Source organism: Podarcis liolepis (assembly GCF_965112155.1).
Source record: "Podarcis liolepis genome assembly, chromosome: 12".
NCBI lineage: Eukaryota > Metazoa > Chordata > Lepidosauria > Squamata > Lacertidae > Podarcis > Podarcis liolepis.
The window spans coordinates 55,091,018-55,111,513 of NC_139563.1; the positions used below are offsets into that span (position 1 = coordinate 55,091,018).

The 20,496-nt window shown below is 45.5% G+C and overlaps 1 protein-coding gene and 1 long non-coding RNA gene across 6 annotated transcripts in view; one reads left to right on the forward strand and one right to left on the reverse strand.

Moving 5' to 3' along the window:
• AMPH (amphiphysin) overlaps nucleotides 1-10,733 on the reverse strand; it is a 91,206-nt gene extending 80,473 nt beyond the window's left edge. For 2 of the 5 annotated variants that reach the window (XM_083468807.1, XM_083468805.1), the window contains exon 1: nucleotides 10,331-10,645. In XM_083468807.1, coding sequence (XP_083324933.1) covers nucleotides 10,331-10,402 — 72 coding nt within the window. In that variant the 5' untranslated portion in view covers nucleotides 10,403-10,645. Of the gene's footprint in view, nucleotides 1-10,330 lie in introns of all 5 variants that reach the window. The other 3 variants (XM_083468809.1, XM_083468806.1, XM_083468808.1) reach the window with 3 other exon arrangements.
• A 3,244-nt stretch (nucleotides 10,734-13,977) lies between these two features.
• Nucleotides 13,978-18,688, forward strand: LOC310690204. Its single transcript, XR_014517975.1, has 2 exons — nucleotides 13,978-16,641; nucleotides 17,023-18,688. It is a non-coding gene; the product is annotated as an uncharacterized lncRNA (long non-coding RNA).
• The last annotated feature ends 1,808 nt before the right edge of the window (nucleotides 18,689-20,496 follow it).

Genomic DNA, 20,496 nt, shown 5'->3' on the forward strand with positions numbered 1-20,496 from the left:
GCCGCAAACGGGGAGCCACAGCAGAAAAGGCCCTGTTTTGTGTTGCTGCCCTCCAGACCTCTCACGGAGGAGGCACACAAAAAAAAGGCCTCCTGTTGTTGTTGTTTCACAGGATAAAAATACAAGGCAAATAGTTAAATCAAAAACAATGAAACATTAACATATTTAAAAGGCTGGAAAATATTAAACAGCCTTATAAAACAAAACAAAAAAATACAAATACAAAAAACAAATAAACATATAACACTTAAAGGTAAAGGACCCCTGACAGTTAAATCCAGTCGCAGACGACTCTGGGGTACCGGCGCTCATCTCGCTTTACTGGCTGAGGGAGCCGGCATACAGCTTCTGGGTCATGTGGCCAGCATGACTAAGCCGCTTCTGGTGCAATGGAACACCAAAAGAGCAGCGCATGGAAACGCTGTTTACCTTCCCACCGGAGCGGTATCTATTTATCTACTTGCACTTTGACGTGCTTTCGAACTGCTAGGTTGGCAGGAGCAGAGACCGAGCAACAGGAGCTCACCCCGTCATGGGGATTCAAACTGCCGACCTTCTGATCGGCAAGCCCTAGGCTCAGTGGTTTAGACCACAGCACCACCCGTGTCCCCAATATGACACTTAAGGATCATTTAAAACAACCTCACCCCCCAAATAAACAACAGCCACTGCAGTTAAAACCCCATCCTCATTCAAACAATAATTTTAGCACAAGTGGGCTGGCCCACACCCTCGTTCCACCCCTGAAGTGGAGCCCCAGAGGGACTGTTTCCATTGATTGCCCCCCCTTTTGGTGGTGGCCTTGCTGAGGGCAGCCCTGCCCCCAGACAGGCATGATTTACAGAGCTGCCCCAGCAACTGGTACATGCCTATAGGGGCGGCAGGTGTTTTCAAAGCACCCTGTCTGCCCCGGGTCCTTGTCAAAGGACACTGGCTTGCAGTAGCTGTTTTAAGTTATGGAATTGAATCTTCTAACCTTCTAATCTTCTAACCTAGAAGTGACCTTGCTCATCCTAATTTTGTAACATTTAAAAGTTGCTTCCGTGGTGCAATTCTCGTTGCAAATTCTGTAGTGCTTTTTGTCTGTTTCGTTTCCACAAGCGCTTATTCGATAAACAACAAAAGAATCACCTCATCTTTCCCACTCTAGCATGCAGCTCCCCCTAAGAAACATAGAGCGTAGAGAAGTTAAAAGAATAATCAGGGCAAGTCACAAAAAGACAGAATAATTTCTTTCTTTGAGAAATACCAAACACCTGTCACCAATGAACAACAACAACCCCAAGCACACCTATTGATTTCAAGTGCGCAACCACATCAACTCCTGCCCAAAGGAATCTGCCTTTGCTCTGGCTAAAAACAAAGATGCTGCTTTCGACAAGGGTGAGCCCAGAGAACATCAGCGTAAGAGATCTTTAAGAACCTTGTTGGAACAAAGGTGGAGAACAAGTCTAGCACCCACTAAGGAAGAATGGCAGTGTAAAATGTTTGAATATGTTGAACTGGCTGGTCTGACAAACAGGATAAGAGAAAAGGAAGGTAAGGAATATAAGGAGGAATGGATAATGTTTATTGACTATTTCAAGAACCAGTATGGAGAAATACATGGCTTAGCAGGTCTCGTGTAAATCCAGCAGTTGAAATAGATAAGAGTATTTAATAGATAAGAAATCTGATGATTAAAAAGATGTGCATTACGCGGAGTAGTAGGAAAGCAAAGGGACCAGGAAAAGGGTGGAAGGGAAGTCATAGGGTATGTGTATATATGCTGTATTTGGTACGAAGTTGTAAGTGGGACAGGCGGAGGGGAGGGGGTTAAATGTTCTCTCTGTTCTTGTTTTTGAAAACGCATATATATATATATATATATATGGATGAGAGATCTTTAGAGTAAATGTTACTATTTAAAAATCAGTACTTGTAATTAAGCAAATGACCTACTGTCCCATGAGCCAGCCATTTCTGAAACATGGCTCCAGCGATGAACTGGGCATTGAACAGCCAACAGCATTAAATTGAAACAAATCAACATTTTCAATCATTAATACCCCCCCCCACACACACACATATGAATCCTCTTCTTCCTTAAATTTCAGCATTTTACATTTTGGGAATCTAACCATCCTAGATTCTCTGTATAGCTTGAGGTAGACCCTGTTTTATCTTGAGAGCTAGTCTGCGGAATACTTTCAACATGGAGGCTAACATCCCTGCACACAGGCGCTGGCTCCTGGGGGCTGAGGCACTTTGGGCCCCCTCAGTGTTTGTTTGGGGGGCCGGGGACCCCCATTGTTGAGGCAAAACATGGAGATGGGTTCAGAGCAATGTCAGGACATCATGCAACATCGCACATGTAACATCAGGACGTGGCGTCAGGCCCCCTCAACGTTCTTCAGAAGATGGCGCCACTGTCCCTGTGGCAAGTTTCCCAGACCCCACCTGAACCTTTCCCTATACTTTACCCTACAAAGTTCCCTCCCACAGTTGCCAGTCATCAAGGATACCAAAACTCACAAGTTGTACTCAACAACACAGCAGGAGGCTGGGGAGGAAAACTCACTAGTGCCATGCACAAAATATAGACCGACTCTCACATTGCTCTCTAATATTGCAGGGAAATTCCTCATGAGGACCATTCTACTGGCCCTGTTCAGTGCAGATACCACCCTGCAACTATAATAGCACAGCCATAGATGGTCCTTTTGGCACACACTGCAGATGTGCAGTCAAGGGTGGCAGCCAAGGGTGCTCTTGGGAGCCATGTCTGGAGGTGGATGAAGGAACAATAGCCCTCTTCATTGCTGCAGGAGAGCAGCAGGCAGGGTGGCAGGTGGTGTGATGAGGATAATGGATTCTCATCTAATAAACAGCATGCCAACTGAGCTTGATAGCTCTTGTGCTCTTGTTATCCCTTTGCTGCAATGAGTGCCTGGACAGCAGAGAGAGCAAATGGGCCAACTGAAAATTTCAGGCAGGTTAGGAAGACCCATTCCCAGGCAAGACCCAGTCATCTGGCTGCTGGAGGTGATGGTAACTAATTCAGTTGCCATCACCTCCAACCCATGTTTTGATCTGTGCTGTTGTGTTTTACTTTCTGAGCATTGTTAGCTGTTTTAGGTACAAGTTTAGGGGAAAGTGGCCCACAAATAATAATTAATAACCGAAACGGAGAAACACAAAGCACTCCCCCTTACATAAACTCACAAAACAAGAAGTTAAAACTGTAATCCTATACATACTTAGCTGGGATTAAGCCCCACTGAAAACAACCAGGCTTACTATTGAGTAGACATGTACAGAATTGCACTACAAATAACTTAATACCTGCTATCAAAGTCAATTAACTGATATTTAGATGTTGTTCGATCCATGTATGTCCACATATAAATGTGATGTGGAAATGGAGAAATTAAGTGGATAATGAACAGCAGCTCATTACAGTGCCTCGTTAAGTAAGTAATGAACATATGGCCTTAAATTCAAACAGATGGCCCCTAGATCTTCAGAGGCGGCTCTTTTCTGCATCCCACTGTTGAGGGCAGTGGTGGCATGAGCGACGGCCTTCTCTGTGGTGGCACCCCACTTGTAGAGCGCCCGCATAAAAAGAGTCCTCCTGGATCAGATCAAAGGCCTGCCTAGTCTAGAATCCTGTCCTCATCCTGGCTAGCCAGAGGTCTACAGGAAGGAAGTCTGCAAGCAGAACTTGAAGACGACATCATTCTTGCTGCTTGCAGTTCCCAGGAACTGGTCATCAGAGGCCCACTGTCTCCAGCAGTGGAGGTAGACCATGCCCATCGCGGCCTGTCATCACTGATGGCTTTAAAAGATATCTGACGAATCAAGCTATCACTGCATCTTCTAGTTTAACTATGTGATGCACTTTCTTCTGCCTGTCTAAATCTTTTGATATTCCACTTCATTAAATATTCCAATATCATGAAAAGAGGAAGAATTGTCTCTCGTGTCCACTTTCTCTTTTAAATTTTATTTAGTTTTCAAAAGTTTACATACATACCATCCACAATACTTTACCATCCACCCTTTAATTTATCCATTGACTCCCCCCACCCCATGATGTTCTGTTTTTCCTTTAATGCTGCATATTTTAACATACCATGTATGTCCTGAGTTATTAGGCTTAACGTCTTTCTACTGCTTCTCGTATTTCAAACCCTGCTTGCGTTTTCATGCAACTATAATAGTTCTTTAGCTAGCCTACAAAAGGTTTCTAATTCTCAAAAAATGATTCGTCATTTTGGTTGTGTTCTCAACACCACACTTTATTTTATACATCTTTATTGTGTGTCTCCTTACTCGCCATTTTTCTGTATTAAAAAGCCCCAAATGTTCCAATCTTTCCTCATAGCAAGTTGCTCCATCTCTTTGATAATTTTGGTTGCCCTTTTCTTCGTCTTCTTCAACACTGTAATATCCTTTCTGAGGTGAAAGAAGTGAACAGAACTGCACAAAGTATTCCACATGTAGTCACACCATAGATGTGTATCGTGGCAATATGGCACTGGCTGTTTTAGCTTCAATCCAATTCCTGATATTCCCTAGCGTGGCATTCACCTTTTTCACAGCTGCCACATCCTGGGTTGCCATCTTCACTGAGCTTTCCCGCTCCAACCCCAAGGGGGTGTACCTTCTACCTATGGCTATTTGGATTCACACAGTATTAACCATTTGCAAGTCTATGGAAATATGAAAGCCCCCCCCCCCCCAAAAAATATTGCCCTTGGCATTTGACACTTGTGAAACAGCCATAAGGAAAAGGTTGAAGCGTTGCATTAATGGTGCAAAGAAGGAAGATGTTAATAAATGTTCCAAAGAACAATGGCAGACAAGGGAAACACCTTTGTGCATGATTTTATTACATACAGTCATACCTCTTGTTGTGTTAGGTTCATGTTGTGTCTTTTCGGCTTGCGAACGTGGTAAACCCAGATGTGTATACTTCTGGGTTTTGAAGAGTTCTGCGCACTTGCACATGCACAGAAGCGCCCTATCGTGCTCTGCACTGGCACAGAAGCGCCGCTCTAGTTGTGGACTTTTCGGGGGGGCAAACGGCACCCCAGAACAGATCGTGTCCACAACTAGAGGTACACTGTATCCTCTTGTGAAGAAAAAGCCAGTGCTCCCCCCCTTAAAACATGTTTAGGGATGCTCTCATTTTCCTACTCATATTGAAATACTGTCCCTCAATGAGGCCAAATATAGATTCACAAAATGTTTAGGGGTATGCGCACCCTTGCATCCCCCCCCCCGAAAATAAACGTTGGGAAAAGCTATCCCACAGTGATTTTCTCCCACCCTGGATCTCAATTCATGGCTATATTGTAGTTATTGAAATATTCTGCTGGTTTGTGCACTAGGATGTTTTTTAAAAACCTTTCTTTATTGTTGTGGTTGTTTGGGTTTTATTGTTTTTCATGCTGTGTGCCACTTCGAAGACTTAGGCTGATGGAAAAGCCATCTTGTAAATAAATGAACAAAATATAAACACACAAGACGCACAAAATGTCACAGGTGAAGAATGCCTGAGTGTCTGCCTGAGAGGTTTCTGTGTGCTGTGTCTGGCCACCTGCCTATTTGCCTCATCATTGGTCGGAGCTCTTCCGGGTTTCAGTCCTGGAGATGCCAGGGACTGAATATGGGACCTTCAGTGTGCAAAGCAGCCCATTCATCCGCATGATGAAGCACAGGTGATTATTGGGCTTTCAGTGATTACTCTGAACCACAGCCTTGGAGCACTTCAGTCCAAGGAATGCTAGATACAAAATGGGATGGGCTGCCTTAAGAGATTTACTAATAGTCTTGTGGGGGGGGTAATCTGTGTAACCAACTATTGATGACTCAAAGTGCTCAACTGGGGAATAACCTCAACTTCTCTGAGGGGTCAATGGGGCTTGGAAAGGATTTCAGAATTTCCAGCTTTCATTTGTTTAGGATCCAGCACTAGATTTTAGGCACCGGCCAAGCACAAAACCAAATGAAAAGTCCATATTCCCAAGGCCTGGTATGCAATTTCTAAGCTACAAGGTACCTGGGAACCCCCATCGTTCTACCTGGACACTGAGGTCCAGCGCCGAGGGCCTTCTGGCGGTTCCCTCACTGCGAGAAGCCAAGTTACAGGGAACCAGGCAGATGGCCTTCTCGGTAGTGGCACCCGCCCTGTGGAACGCCCTCCTACCAGTTGTCAAAGAGAACAACAACTACCAGACTTTTAGATGACTTTTTCTGAAGGCAGCCCTGTTTAGAGAAGCTTTTGATGAACTACTGTACTTTAATATTTTGTTGGAAGCTGCCCAGAGTGGCTGGGGAAGCCCAGCCAGATGGGCAGGGTATAAATAAGGAACATAGCAAGCGAACTTATTCCAAGCCAGACCATCTGGCTCTTCAGGGTCTCAGGCCAAGGTCTTTCTCAGCCCTGTCTGAAGATTTCAGGGATTGAAGCTGGGACCTTGTGCAGGTGTTCTCCCACTGAGCTATGGGCCTCCCCCAATTTCCCTGTCCTAGCACACAGGTCTACACATACAGCAGAATGAGGAAGTAGAATAGACTGAATTCAGACTGCCAGTGTGAGATTACAACTTCTACATTGGAGGGATGGGGAACTTTCAGCCCACCAGCCTAATTAGGCCCTCCAGACCTCTCCCATTGGGCCCACAAGTCCATCCATTTCAGCTAAGCCACAGCCACCTGGCCTCCAGCTGACATCATATCTGACACCAGCCGACGGCCAGATCTTCAACAGTCCCTTTCAAGGCAGTGCACAAAATAGTGCTTTGAAAGGGGCTCTGCTGGGGGGCAAAGATGGTCGGCTGAAGTGGGCACCCACCCTTCTGTCAAATGTGGCCTGCAAGGGGTGAGGGGCAACAGCTGGCCTGCTGAGGTGAAAAAATCCCTCACCCCTGCCCTGCATTGCTTAAAAGACAAAACCCCAGAAAACAGGAAATAAGCAGACAGGGAGAGGTTCTGTGTCAGAGGTGGAAAACTGTTACCAGGGCCAGACTAAGCCTTTTTAGCACCTGAGGCGAACCACAAAATGGCATCCACCCCAACCCACCAAGGAAGAAGGGGTGAGTGAAGACTGACATCAGGAACAAGGGTGGGAAGAGACCAGCAATGCCTCCTATTGGCCAAGAGGCCACTGTAGAGGCAGCGGGGGGGGTGTGTGTTGCTGAGGAGATGGCAGATCTGGCCTCCAAGGAGAGTGCCACAGCTGTCACTGCCACCACAACAGCAGCAGCAGCAGGCAATGTACTCCTTGGAGGCCAGATCTGCTGTTCCTGTGGATCCTTCTGCCTGAGGTGATCTTCTCACCTGGCCTCATGGATACGCCAGCCCTGACTATTACCACTGTACTGCAGGCTGCAGTCCAGCCATGCAACAGTCAGAGGTTTCTACACACACACACACACACACACACACCATTAAGGCAAGCAAGAGGCACTATCACAGGACAAGGAGGCGTTTCAGCCAGGCAAAAACGTTAGGATCGCACAGAGCAGAGCTGACAAAGGCTGCATGGTCTGAGAAGTGTCCTGAGGGCTGGACAGAGAGGTTTGGACACATTTGGCCCATGGGCTTGAAGTTCCCCACCCTGTTCTAGAAGGCTTTCCATTTTCAGGGAGCTAATAAACACAAGAGAGCATTCAAAATGTGACTTCCCGAAATACCACCTCTAGTGCCCAGTTCATTCCGCCATCTCTTTCTCTGCTACCCATGTAGGCCAGGCCAGGAAATTCTAAGGAGGGAGAAGACCAAAGCAGCCTGATGATGACTGAGCATGCTCAGTAGCCGTGGAATGTTGGCTGTGTTGTGGAGTGGAGAGGACAATGCTTCAATAGAGTATCCTGGGAAAGGGCATGACTGGCTGGCCAGAACACAGGACAAGAGTACACCACACAGCAACATTTTGTTACAGGTCTCGCTTGTCTTCTATACTTAGGTGAGTGTTGCTCACTCCTAGAGGGGAAATGCAACAAATTCAAACAAACACATGCTATACATGTGCCATTTATTAAATGGAATTTAAGACAAAACCTACTGTGATATCTTCCCTCTCTGCACTCTTATCCAAAACTTGCACAGGAAGATATTGCAGGTAGGTTGGCTGATACTCACTCTGCACATGAAACTACATGTAACTAAGTGTTTTGCTCACCACTTGGCTAGAAGATGGTCTTCTAGATCCAAAATGGAAGCCTAGATCCTTCCATTTTGAGTCAAACCATCTCTTGCTTGTCCCTGCCAGCATTTACTTGAACATTAAGAAGCCTTACGTCTAGACCATCAGGAAACAGGACAACACAGACCATCAGTGCCCGGAGGAATATCTTCAATCAGTTGGAAATGCAGGTGTGTCTCTGAATGCTTAGGTGTTGCTCACCAAAGAGCTGGCAGGAGACTCTGATAAAGTCCAGTGACACGGGCAAGGTGGCCTTTGGCAATGCCCACAGAGGTGATTTAGAGACAGCCTTCTTAGCAATTGATTGCCCCGCTCTCCAAGTGAGCGCGGCAAGGAAGATCACATTAGTTCACGATGAGCTTGGGTGGTTATTAAAAGAAACACAATCCTCTTACAGTATGGAAAGTGTGCAAGCATGGAGGTGGGGCCGAGGAACAGCCAAATCTTTCGGTCTGTGAATAGATCCGCTCTGCAGATGCAATCCTCCTTCTACACTGCAGGCTACCAAGGGACTTAGTCTCCCTTTGGTTTTATCAAGGCCACAAACAAGGAGGTGGTACAAGCAAACCCACCGTAGAGGCTCCCATCAATGTGCCCCAAGAATTTTCTTCTCCTAACCAAAAATTTTACGGGGGCTCAGAAAATCTAGCTTGATGCCCTGAATGTTCTCACAGAGATGGGAAGGGAGTAAAGGAAGGACCACAAAACTCTCTCAGTAACTGCAAAACGACTTCACCCAGGCAGCACCTTTATGAAAATGTGCAAGGTGATATTGTCCTCTGCACCAGCCACCATCAGCAAGTCTGTCTCCAGAGAGTGGCCAAGTCGGGCATCTGCTCGAGGTCTCAAGAGTGCCAAAGGCACGACTGCTCCTACAGCACAGACATCTGTGCTTGGCATGGATCCCACCAGAAGCTCAGAGGCGGAGTGGGGGAGCACCCAGTCCACATCTCCTTCTTTCTGAGGGTCCACTGAAGGCACTTTGCCCAAGGGACCTCAAATTTCTCAATCTGGCACCACCTATCAGAGCAGCTTGGCACACATGCATGATGCAAGCACCTGTTCCAAACTAAGGACTGGCCCAAGTATGAAACTCAGGACCCTCTCCAGTAATGTCCCAGGTAGATCGGTGCAGCCTCGGCCATTGTGTGGGGTCCCAGCCTGCGTGCCAACAATACATGGTTCATCCCTTAGCGACAGAACAGCACTGACTGGGCTGAAAACAAGTTGTGCCATTGCATCAGTCCATCTCGGATCACTTCATTCAAGAGAATAATGACTAAATGGGACAAGGGATATTACATAACATCACTGATACTGGCAGCTTGCCAGCGGAGAAGGGGAGAAAATCCACCACCATCATTATTAGGTATTTATTAGCCAAACGCGCATTGGAGAGCCCCGTTCAACAATCCACTCGCCAGTTGCGGACGTGCCTCAAAGGGCGCATTTCAAACAGCCCAAACAGCCAGAAAGCCACGCGCTGCGAGCTGCTGCCCGCCTCTCCCCGTGTCCCCAGAATAGCGCAGCTCTCTGCATCCCTCTCTTCAGAAAGCCCTTGTTTCTTGCCTTGCAGCCGATGCCCTCGGATTCCCCTGAAGGACGTGCCTTAGTCCCTCCGTTAGCAGCCCAGGCAGATATGGATCAGCAGCGAGGAGCTGCTCCAGAGATATTTTTTTCAGCGCACCTTTAAGGCGGCGGCGGCGGGGCGGGGGCCTCAGGTGTGTGTGTGTGTGTGTGTGTGTGTGTGTGTAATTCAGCATCACTGCCCACATGCCAGCGCTCCGCCAGATCGCTGTGTCCAAGATCCATCGAGAAACCGAATAGTGGACCCGGGGGGAGGCGGTGGTTTTCCTCTCGTAGGCCCTTTGCACAGGATGCAAAGCAGCTGCGCGCAAAGGCGCGTTCTGAGCCTCTGCTCCAAGCGGGCGTCGCGGGGCGCTTTCCCCTCCCCGGAGGAGGTTTCTCTGCACCCCCACAGAAACTGCCGCAGGGACCTTCTCCCCACCCGCCCCCCGTTGCCCCCACAGCCTTCCAGTTATCTCCGCAGCCCGGTGGATGCAGAAGGTGCCCCAGGCGGGCAGTCGCCTCCTTTCCTCGCCACCTGCATCCCCTTCGGTCCTTCCATCGGCTTACCTTTTCCTGCGCTCTGCTGAGTCTCTTCTGGACATTTTTCGCAAAGACGCCGCTTGTTTTCATGTCGGCCATGGTGGCTGGTGCAGGGATCCTGCCGAGGAGGGAAATCACACGGAGCCCGGCTGCAGAGAGCGAGGGAGATGAGAGATGGAGGTCGGATCCCGGAGAGAAAGAGGAGGGACAAAGGAAAGCCGGAGGGAGGTGTCTTAAAGCTGCAGCGGCCGAGGAGCTGGTGCATCAGTGGCCAAGCCGGAGAGAGATTGGGCGGCGAGCGGAGGAGGCGAGGAGGGCTTGTCAAGCGTGTTCACACGTGACGCCCAGATTGCAATCCCGTGCAGCCCTCCTCGTTAATTCTGAACAGACGTGCGTAGGATGCTGGGGAGGGGGGCGCTCCAATCCTACGCATATTTTCTTGGAAGTAAATAAGATGCGGGGATTACTTTCGGGTACCCACGGCCAGGATTAAGGCTGGTTTGCCAATCTAGTAGGAAACATGTACCCGCAAAATGAGCAGCAGTTGTCCCTTTTTGTTTTCCAGTCCATCTTAATCTTAGATAATGTGTCCGATAATGCTACTACGTAGCAAAAAGGCTCTGAGTCAATATGGCTTCAATTGTTTATAGGAACTAATTACTGTGCATGCTTATTCACAAAATAGATGCATTAAAAGGTGGAAAGCTTGGTTTTTAGAACAGCAATTTATTCGCTGGTCAAATCTAGAGGGATTAAAAGCAATCCATCCTAGCCAGTGGATCTCCTGAATTTACTACTTGCTATTCCTGCCACATGCCTGTCAGGGACTGGCAAGGTGCTGGAGTGTGGGGGGGGGGAGTGAGTCCGGAGTCTGATTGGGGGGGGGTCAACGCTTTGTGGAGACAAGATTTAGAGGCAAGGGAAACTTCAGAGCTGGAGGGTGGAGCACAGGATGGGTCAGAAGATAAGGAAGAGGTAGGTCAGGCAAGTGAAGGTCCAGGTGCTTCCCCACCCTTGCCTGCCCCACTGTCTCCCAGAACCAGCAGGGGACTGAAAAGGGATGAGCAGAGGAAGTTGCCACGCAGGCGCAGTCTCCGGTTGCATGTGTGAAGCCTCTACACTAGATTGGGGTGCAGAGCAGTAGAAGCACCTGTGTAATCTTCGACAATTAACTATCTGTTGTGTCTTTTCCTTTGGCTGGGAAGCACCTTTGACAATGCCATAGGGCAGCAGAAGCCAACACAAGGCCCTCCCTATATTGATGGACTCCAGCTTCCATCATCCTTGCCCATTGGCCATGCTGGCTAGAGCTGATGGGATAAGCAGTCCAGCAACACTAGGAGAGCACCTTGTTGACTACCCCTGCCCTCAGGCCTAGGATCTTGTTTGAGGCACAAGGACTTCACTGTTTTGCACATGGAAGAGCTAGGGTTGAAGGCCATTGCTCCAGACAGAGGTCAAGGAAGTGGATTTTGCCACTCAGATGGCCCTCCCTTCGAGCAACAGACTCTTACTACACTGAGTCTCTAAATAACTGGTAGCTGGAGTATCCCATACCAAAGCAATCCAGACTCACATGTGAATGAAAAAATGTGGAACCCAGCTGATATTTTTTGTTCTTTGGGTGTGTGTTTTTTAAGTTCCCTGAATCAAATTGGGTTGGACCAGGAAAAAATGGCTTTGGGACAGATCTCATCCAAAAGCTGCCAAAGTTAGACACCCCTGATTTAGAGGTATGTAGAAGTAATTCCAAGAAAAAGACATATCCTTATTAATTCTTGGCTAAAAACCAAACAATAATATGGACACATCCAATCCCAGTTAAGCACTTTAAAGTCCCAAAGGAATTACTTCACTCTCCCGTTGAAACTAATGGACTTTGAAATGCTTAACTTCGGCAGGACCATGTCCTGTGTGGGTTATTGAAGGAGGCATTCGCAAGGAATAAGCTCATCCCTAGACAGATCAAACAGTTTACATGAAGTTCACTTTCTATCTTATCAAAAGCAAGGAGTGACTTAGGCATTGCACGAACACAGAAAGCACAAGCTAGTCACACTTCTTCTAACTGGATACACCGCCAATATTGTAAGTGTGGATTTGAACATCTCTCTCATGAAGCCTGTAGTCCAGGCATCCTCTCCACAACTTCATCTGTTCTCCTAATCCAAACACTCCCAAGAGATTTATTGCCATAATGATGCTTCCAATGTGAAGGTATCGGACTGGGCTGCATCCTGTAGACGATTTGCATGGATGGAGATTGCTTCTCTCTCTCGTTTCTTCGCAGGCATTTCCTAAAATAGCTTGACTTCCCATTTCTCTGGAGTTTTGCCAGGTATTTGCTGTCTTTAACACTTGAGGAAGCAGAGCTTATAAATGATATAGTCCAGGGACTGCAAATTAAGAAATTATATTTACTGACGTACTCAAAGCCTGAATCTCAAGCAGGAGTAATAAAAACAGCAGTTCCTCAAAATATAAGATGTTCCTTCTAACTAAATTTCCATCCTTGTAAACATCACTATAGAAACACAATTCTTCAACTATCTCTTATAAGAATTTTTTTTCTCACACTCCTTCTCCAAAAAATCTGTTTAGTTTAATAGATTTGCTTTAGTATTTTTTAGAAGGCAACCTTCTAAGCGTTCCTTTTTAACCAGCCCTTTGGTTGATTTGATTGACATCTTGTGCCCTTTTAAAACGTGGGGTGATTTTTTTGGGGGGGAGGGGGTTATTGGGTTGTTGTTTTTATTTTGAATATGCATTTTGTGGTTTTTTATTTTTATTTTATTCTGTGAACCACCCTGAGACCTGCAGGTATAGAGTGGTATATAAATTCAATAAATAAAAAAATAACCTGCAAACATCTTGCAACTGTGGTTAAACATAAAAGTGAACATGAGCTGAACAGTGTATTGTTATTTTTGGGGGGGCAAAGTTTGTTTTCTGAGCAGGTTAAGCATGGGTGTCATTTGCAAAGTTACATCAAGAAACAGAAATATGGGCATACTGTCTTCCTCTGTCTGTACATGACCAGCAGCTGAAAGGCTCAAGCTTCTTCTTCTTTGCTGATCTCCAATAGCTGAGTAAGATTGTCTTCCATAAACACGGTTTTAACAGTGAGTCCGTAAGTGACTGTGGAGGCCAATTCTGGATCCACACGTCCTTCCACAGTGGGGACATTGGTTTCCAGGTGGGAGTTGATCACGGTGTGGGTTTGCCAAGGGTGCCTTCCTCTTAGCACGTTTCTCCTTTGTGCCCTGAGTTTGAGCATCTTCAAAGCCCATGAAACCTTTGGTAAAGGCTGTTCTCCAATTGGAGCGCTTGCAGGCCAGTGTTTCCCAATTGTTGGTGTTTATACTACATTTTTAAAGATTTGCCTTGAGACAGTCTTTAAACCTCTTTTGTTGACCACCAGCATTACAGTTTCCATTTTTAAGTTTGGAATAGAATAGTTGCTTTGGAAGACGATAATCAGGCATCCGCACATGACCAACATCAACATGAAGTTGATGTTGAAGAATCATTGCTTCAACACTGGTGATCTTTGCTTTTAGCATTAGTTCGCCTGTCTTCCCAAGTGATGTGTAAAATTTTTCGGAGACACAGTTGATGGAATCTTTTGAGCAACTGAAGAGCTCAAGCAATTAAACAACAACAAAATGGCAAACATTTTATTTTTAACCACTGCTGAGTGTCATTGAAGCCTTGTGCAACTTTGAGAGAAAAATTGTGTATTAACTCCAGGATGGTGCCATGTTCGGACCTGAGAGACTTAAGTTTGAATCCCCACTCAGCCATGAAGTTCACTCGGTAATAACTCTGTGCATGTAAGACTTACTCATCCTAGCCCACTGCCCAGGGTTGTTGTGAGGATCGGGGGAGGAGAAGAGTACTATGTACACTGCCCTGAATTTATTGGGATAAAGAGTGGGACATAATAAATATAATAAATTATTATTATAATAATAAACTCTCAAGTTGCTAGGTGACACTGTCAAATTTTACCAGAAAATAACGGTCAATGACAGTTGTGTGGCAGATACAATCAAGAGCAGAGAAGAGCCAAGCTGCCCAGAGTCAAAGCACCACAGTTGTTGACAAGTCCTCTTAACCGCCAGTGTTATCATTCATAAAATGCTACCGGTGTAGAACATGACAGAATATCACAAACCAAAAGAACAGGCTACTCCTTCAAGGAGCTTACAGTCTCCATTGTGACAGAGGGGAGAGAGAAGGCTTGTCTATGTATGTGGGTAAGACCACTGGGAGCATCTTCCCTAATGTGCCCATGCAAAGCTGCCTCATATGGAGTCAGCTAGTTGCTCCATCTAGCTTAGTATTGTCAATACTGTCTGGTATGTCTCTCCAGGGTCCCAGAGAGGAGTCTTTCCTAGCCCCATCTAGAGTTATCAGAGACTGAACCTTAGACCTTTTACATGCAAAAGCTATGACTTGAGTTATGACCCATTGCAGAATGTTTCCCTCACAAAAAGCAGAAAAATAAAACTTAACCTACCTTGAAATAGGAAATCCAGGCCTGGAGGTGAATTGGCTAAGAGCGTTAAGGTGTGGAACAGGAGGAAGCCATTCATCAATTCATTAATTTGTTGGTGCAGTTGTAGTAGATGCTTGGTGTACAGTCAAGTTAGCTATAATTGGGATAGTTTTAAAGCAACTCCCTCACAGCTGGAAAGCTCAATAAGACACACCAAGACTTTGCAGTACAAGTTTGCTTTCTCTATTTTTAGAAGGCACATCTATCATCATTTTCTTTTTCCTGCCATGGTAGGTTTATTTTACAGCCAGCAAGGGTGCCAACTACATTTGTGCTTTTTTACTATTAAAAAGCAAAACTCGAATGATACTTAACAAGTGGCAGACGTTGCTAAACAGAAGCACATTGGATCCTTGGAGAAATGGCAAAGGAGCTCTCCAGGGTGCTGATATGGACTGCTTACAGCATGCGTAGGCAAACTAAGGCCCGGGGGCCAGATCTGGCTGAATCGCCTTTTCAATCTGGCCCGCAGACAGTCCGGGAATCCGCGTATTTTTACATGAGTAGAATGTGTCCTTTTATTTAAAGTGCATCTCTGGGTCATTTGTGGGACCTGCCTGGTGTTTTTACATGAGTAAAATGTGTGCTTTTATTTAAAATGCATCTCTGGATTATTTTGGGGGCATAGGAATTCAGTCATCCCCCCCCAAAAAATATTCCAGCCCCCCACAAGGTCTGAGGGCCCCTGCTGAAAAAGTTTGCTGACCCCTGGCTTACAGTATCTGCTTACAACACACAAATAGCCAATGTTAAATGTTTTTTGTTTGTTTTTTATCCAGGAATGCAAGTCAGTGACTAGGCAGTGGGGGAAGGGAAAGAGGTTAACCTGAGTATCAAATGCTGCAAAGTGATCCAGCTGAAGTGGTGCAGTATGAATAGAGGACTAAGATGAATTTTTAAACAGTTGGTGCAGAGGCCATAACACTGTTAAGGCTGGGGCTTCCCATTCCCAAAGGATCACGAATGATGATCGTTTGAGAACTGTTATTTTTATGTTTTATAATTAGGCTGATGGTATAATTTGTCTAGTGAGGTTACGATACTTTTTTTGGTTAACCATAACAGTTGCAGCCCTTGCAGCCCTAACACCAGATGAAAGTTGTTCATCCCTTAGGCTCCTACATCCAGATAAGTATTCCTCTTGGGGTGACTCAGCGCTTTGAGTAGCTTGATATTTTATCATAATATGTGAGGATATTAGATTATAGATTTTTATAGCTCTTCTGGAACATTCATCATGGATGGAATCTGATGCTGCAACCCGTTATTAGTCCTCAGGGATGTTCTACATAACGCTGAATGGAGCAAAACAATTTATCATTGGCATAATTCCAGTGACAACATGGCAAAAATGTAAGATGGAATAGAATAAAATTAGCCTCTATATTGTCTGACTCAATAACAAATTCCAAAAAAATCTGTTCCTTGAAGATTTCTTTTAAATGCTTCTTTGTTAACTTTCTACTTAGCCATTTGCGAAGAAGCAAAGTCTTTTAAACTATGTAAAGTTAAACAATGCACCCTGCCTTCCCCAATCATCATAATGCTCAGCATATATAGATGAGCAGGGATGTATAGCTAGCCATAAACACGCACACAACCTCATGTAAGCAGGCAGGGACTGATTCTGGGAGACAATGGCTGACCTATGACCACCTAGTGAGCAAATAAATCTGAATCCTGACAAGATGGGGATACTGTGGTTCGTGTGTCTGGGAATCAGGTGTGAAGCCTGTTCTGGGTGGTTTGCACTCTCCTTGAAGGAACAAATACAGTGGTGCCTCGCAAGATGAAAAGAATCCGTTCTGTGATTCTCTTCATCTAGCGTTTGTTTTTTTTGTCTTGCGAAGCAAGCCCATTGAAGGATTAGCGCTATTAGCGGCTTTTAGCGGCTTATCTGCTGATCGGATCAGCTGATAAGCGGCTTAGCGCTATTAGCGGCTTATCTGCTGATCGGATCAGCTGATAAGCGGCTTAGCGGCTTAGAAAAAGGGGGGGAGGAGAAAAAAACAGCAGGAACTCGCAAGACATTGTTGTCTTGCGAAGCAAGACCATAGGAGATTCGTTTTGCGAAGCACCTCCAAAACGGAAAACTCTTTCGTCTAGCGAGTTTTCCGTCTTGTGAGGCATTCGTCTTGCGGGGCACCACTGTATGTAGTTTGGAAGTAATCCTGGATCCAGCATTGTTGCTCAAGGCCCAGGTGGCCTTGGTGACGACGACAGCCTTTTCCCAGCTTCTGTTAGTTCACCAACTACATCCATTCCTGGATAGGAATAGCCTGGCAAATGTTGCCCATTTTCTGGTAACCTAGGATTGTAATGTTGTATGTGGGGTTGCCTTTTAGGTTACATGGAACTTCAATTAGTGCAGAATTTTGAACAGAACAACCTAGAGGGATCGTATTATACCTGCAATGGAATTCCCATTTGCTTAAACACCCAGTTCTGGGTGCTGATGCTCACTTTTAAAACCTAAATGGCATGAGACCCAAAAACCTGCAGGAGAGCCTCTCCCTGTATCAGCCTCTCCTCTATCAGTTGTGTGTGAGAGAAAAGACAATGCACAAGAAAGTAACAAGTGTGCATGGTACAGGGTATCCTAATAGTTTTCCTCATTTTCTACTACAGTAATATACTTGAAGTGCAATACAGTCATACCTCGGGTTAAATATGCTTCAGGCTGAGTGTTTTCAGGTTACGCTCTGCGGCGACCCGGAAGTAACGGAGCGTGTTACTTCTGGGTTTCGCCGCTAGCACATGCACAGACGCTCAAAATGACATCACGTGCATTGCGCAGCGAAACGCGACCCGCGCATAGGCAGATGCGCAGTCGTGTGTTACGTTCTACTCAGGATGCGAACGGGGCTCTGGAACGGATCCCGTTCACATCCAGAGGTACCACTGTATTATATTCCTTTTTGCAGAAATGTTTTCATCTGTTGTACAGCACAGTTGTCTTTGATAATGTTTAGTGGCTTATAAATCTTCCAGATAAATAAATGCCTCAGAGATTAATGTGTCCTTTGATTCACAACTTCGCCTATTAAAATGGGTGCCTAGTTTATTACTCAACTGAAATTTTAGTTCATTTATCTACCAATTAAACCTTGGAGCCATAAATATTTGGCTTTGAAAATACTGGGTGGGGAGGCAGAGATGATGCTATATCCAAAAGGGGGCAGATCAGCCAGCCAGATACTGCATGTTTTAATTAAAATATTTAACTGTTCTGACTCAAGTACATCAATCCAATTGCAGCTCACCCCCCATTTTTGTCCTTCCCATTTGGCATGCCTTCTCCCCAACTGCAGTGTCTGCCAGATTGGCTAGACTATGAGTCCATCTGCATAATGTAAAGTAAACATGAGAGTTAACTGTATCTGATTATATCAGGGTCCAGAATACATGGACAACCATGCCCATATGAGCACCGGAAAGTTTCTGGTCACACAGATAATTTCAACAGGAATTCAACAGAAGAATTCCAGTTCTAGGCTGCTTGGCCAGGATCAATGAGCAATGGAGATGCTGTAATTTCTGAAGGATTTATATCAGCATTTGGCAGCAATTCACGGTTTGCAGCAGAATGGCAGGTTTAATTAAAAAAAGAGTCTAGCACATATTGTTATTTCCGAATGTTTACTTTAAATGAAATTCTGTAGAAAATGTACTTGTGATTGAATCCCCATTATAATCCCCATTAGCTTTAAATTGAAAACTACTTCCAAGCTACCAATCTTTTTCAGCTGTCCCACTCTCCCTCATTCATACTGGAGTGGAGAAACATGGAGCATCCATAGTGCTGCCTGAAGGAGCTAATCCCCCCCAAAAGAACTACCGTATCTAACAGATGCCCACACAGCCCAGAGCCCACACTTACTTCATAGCCTTGGGCTTTTGAAGCAGAACACATTTCCGTTCATGGAAACCCAATCCAAAGAAGGACCCGTGCCTAGAAGTGTATTTCACGGCATTATTCCTTCTCAGTGCACCTGGGGAGAAAGACTTCAACAACACAAAACAAAAAGCAAATAAAAGACAAAATAGACCTTCTACAATCTGTCAAGGCAGCTTCTGGACTGAAGCAGAACCTCAATGTCTCGGTGTCTCACTGCATAAGGATTCTAGTTACGGACAATCCCCAGCACTTAAAATTAGCAGTTTTGTACAAAGCAGAATCTTCCTGATTTCACAAGCCTCACATAATATTGAGGGCATACTTTGGATTGACCTAAAAATATAAAGTGTGACTGTGACACACACACACTTGCAATATCATACAGGCATGTACATCAAGGCTGGTTGATTTGTCGGCAAATTGAGGTGTCTCCAGGATAACACACGATATGGTTCTCTGCTGTTCATGTGATCGTTAAACTTTCCAAGATGGTCTCAAGCTACTCTTTCAAGTTGTTTGAATTAAAAAAGGAACAATGGTTTTTTGGTGCAAGTTTCTCTCTCGGTAGGGAAGATATATCATCTTTGTGAGAGCCAGTGTGGTGTAGTGGTTAAGAGCGGTAGTCTCGTAATCTGGGGAACCGGGTTCGCGTCTCCGCTCCTCCACATGCAGCTGCTGGGTGACCTTGGGCCGGTCACACTTCTCTGAAGTCTCTCAGCCCCACTCACCTCACAGAGTGTTTGTTGTGGGGGAGGAAGGGAAAGGAGAATGTCAGCCGCTTTGAGACTCCTGAAGGGGAGTGATAAAGCGGGATATCAAATCCAAACTCTTCTTCTTCTTCTCATTTTCCCATCTAAGAATCACCACACAAACTCCTGGGAACCACTTTTGCCAGTTAATATTTTCCTGGGGAGATGGGGGAAGCGGGTGGGCGGACATCTTTAAAAACATTTCTTCTTAGTACATGTTAGTTCAGGGTTTTATTTTTAAATCCGTCAACTGAAGTCAGATTTGGCTTTAGCAGCAGATGCAGCTCCATCTTAGGGTTTATCTCCTGCCAATAACCATGGGAAATAGATTAAAGTCTACATAATTGACATGCCTTTAAATTTTCATTCCAAGTGCACTGGCCTTATGGGGTGGGGGAGAATTATTTCTGTCTCTTACTTAATTTGAATTGAATTTACCTCTAGGGGGAAAGTTTGCAAAATTGAACGTGGCAAGAGGATTTAGCACTGTACAACCAAACGCTATGCAAGACTACTCAGAAATAAATCCCACTAAGTTCAACAAACTTACACCCAGCTACATATGCACAGGACTGCAGGACTAAGAATCAAAGAGCTGGAACGGAAGGGACCATGCGGGTCATGTAGTCCAACCCTCTGAAATGCAGGAATCTTTCACCCAACATGGGGCTCAAACCTGTTGGGATTTTTATTTCTCACCAGCTGCAAGGAGCAACACAACGGTTGTTGACATCATGTGATGTCTGTGAGCGTGAGACAGGAAGTCTCTGCTTGTTCTCAGTAACTGGAGAGAGTTAATTTCGCTTCTGAGTTGAAGTGTGTGTCGAGTATGACTTTTGTGCCTGCTGCTCAGGAGAGCAGACATGTCGGATGAGAGCTCTGTGTACAGTCTGTAAATAAAGTAGTGAGTAGACTACTGACTGTCTCTTTCTTCTGTGATGGGATACCAGAAGACGAGTGTGCTCCTCTCAGGATGGAGGGGTCG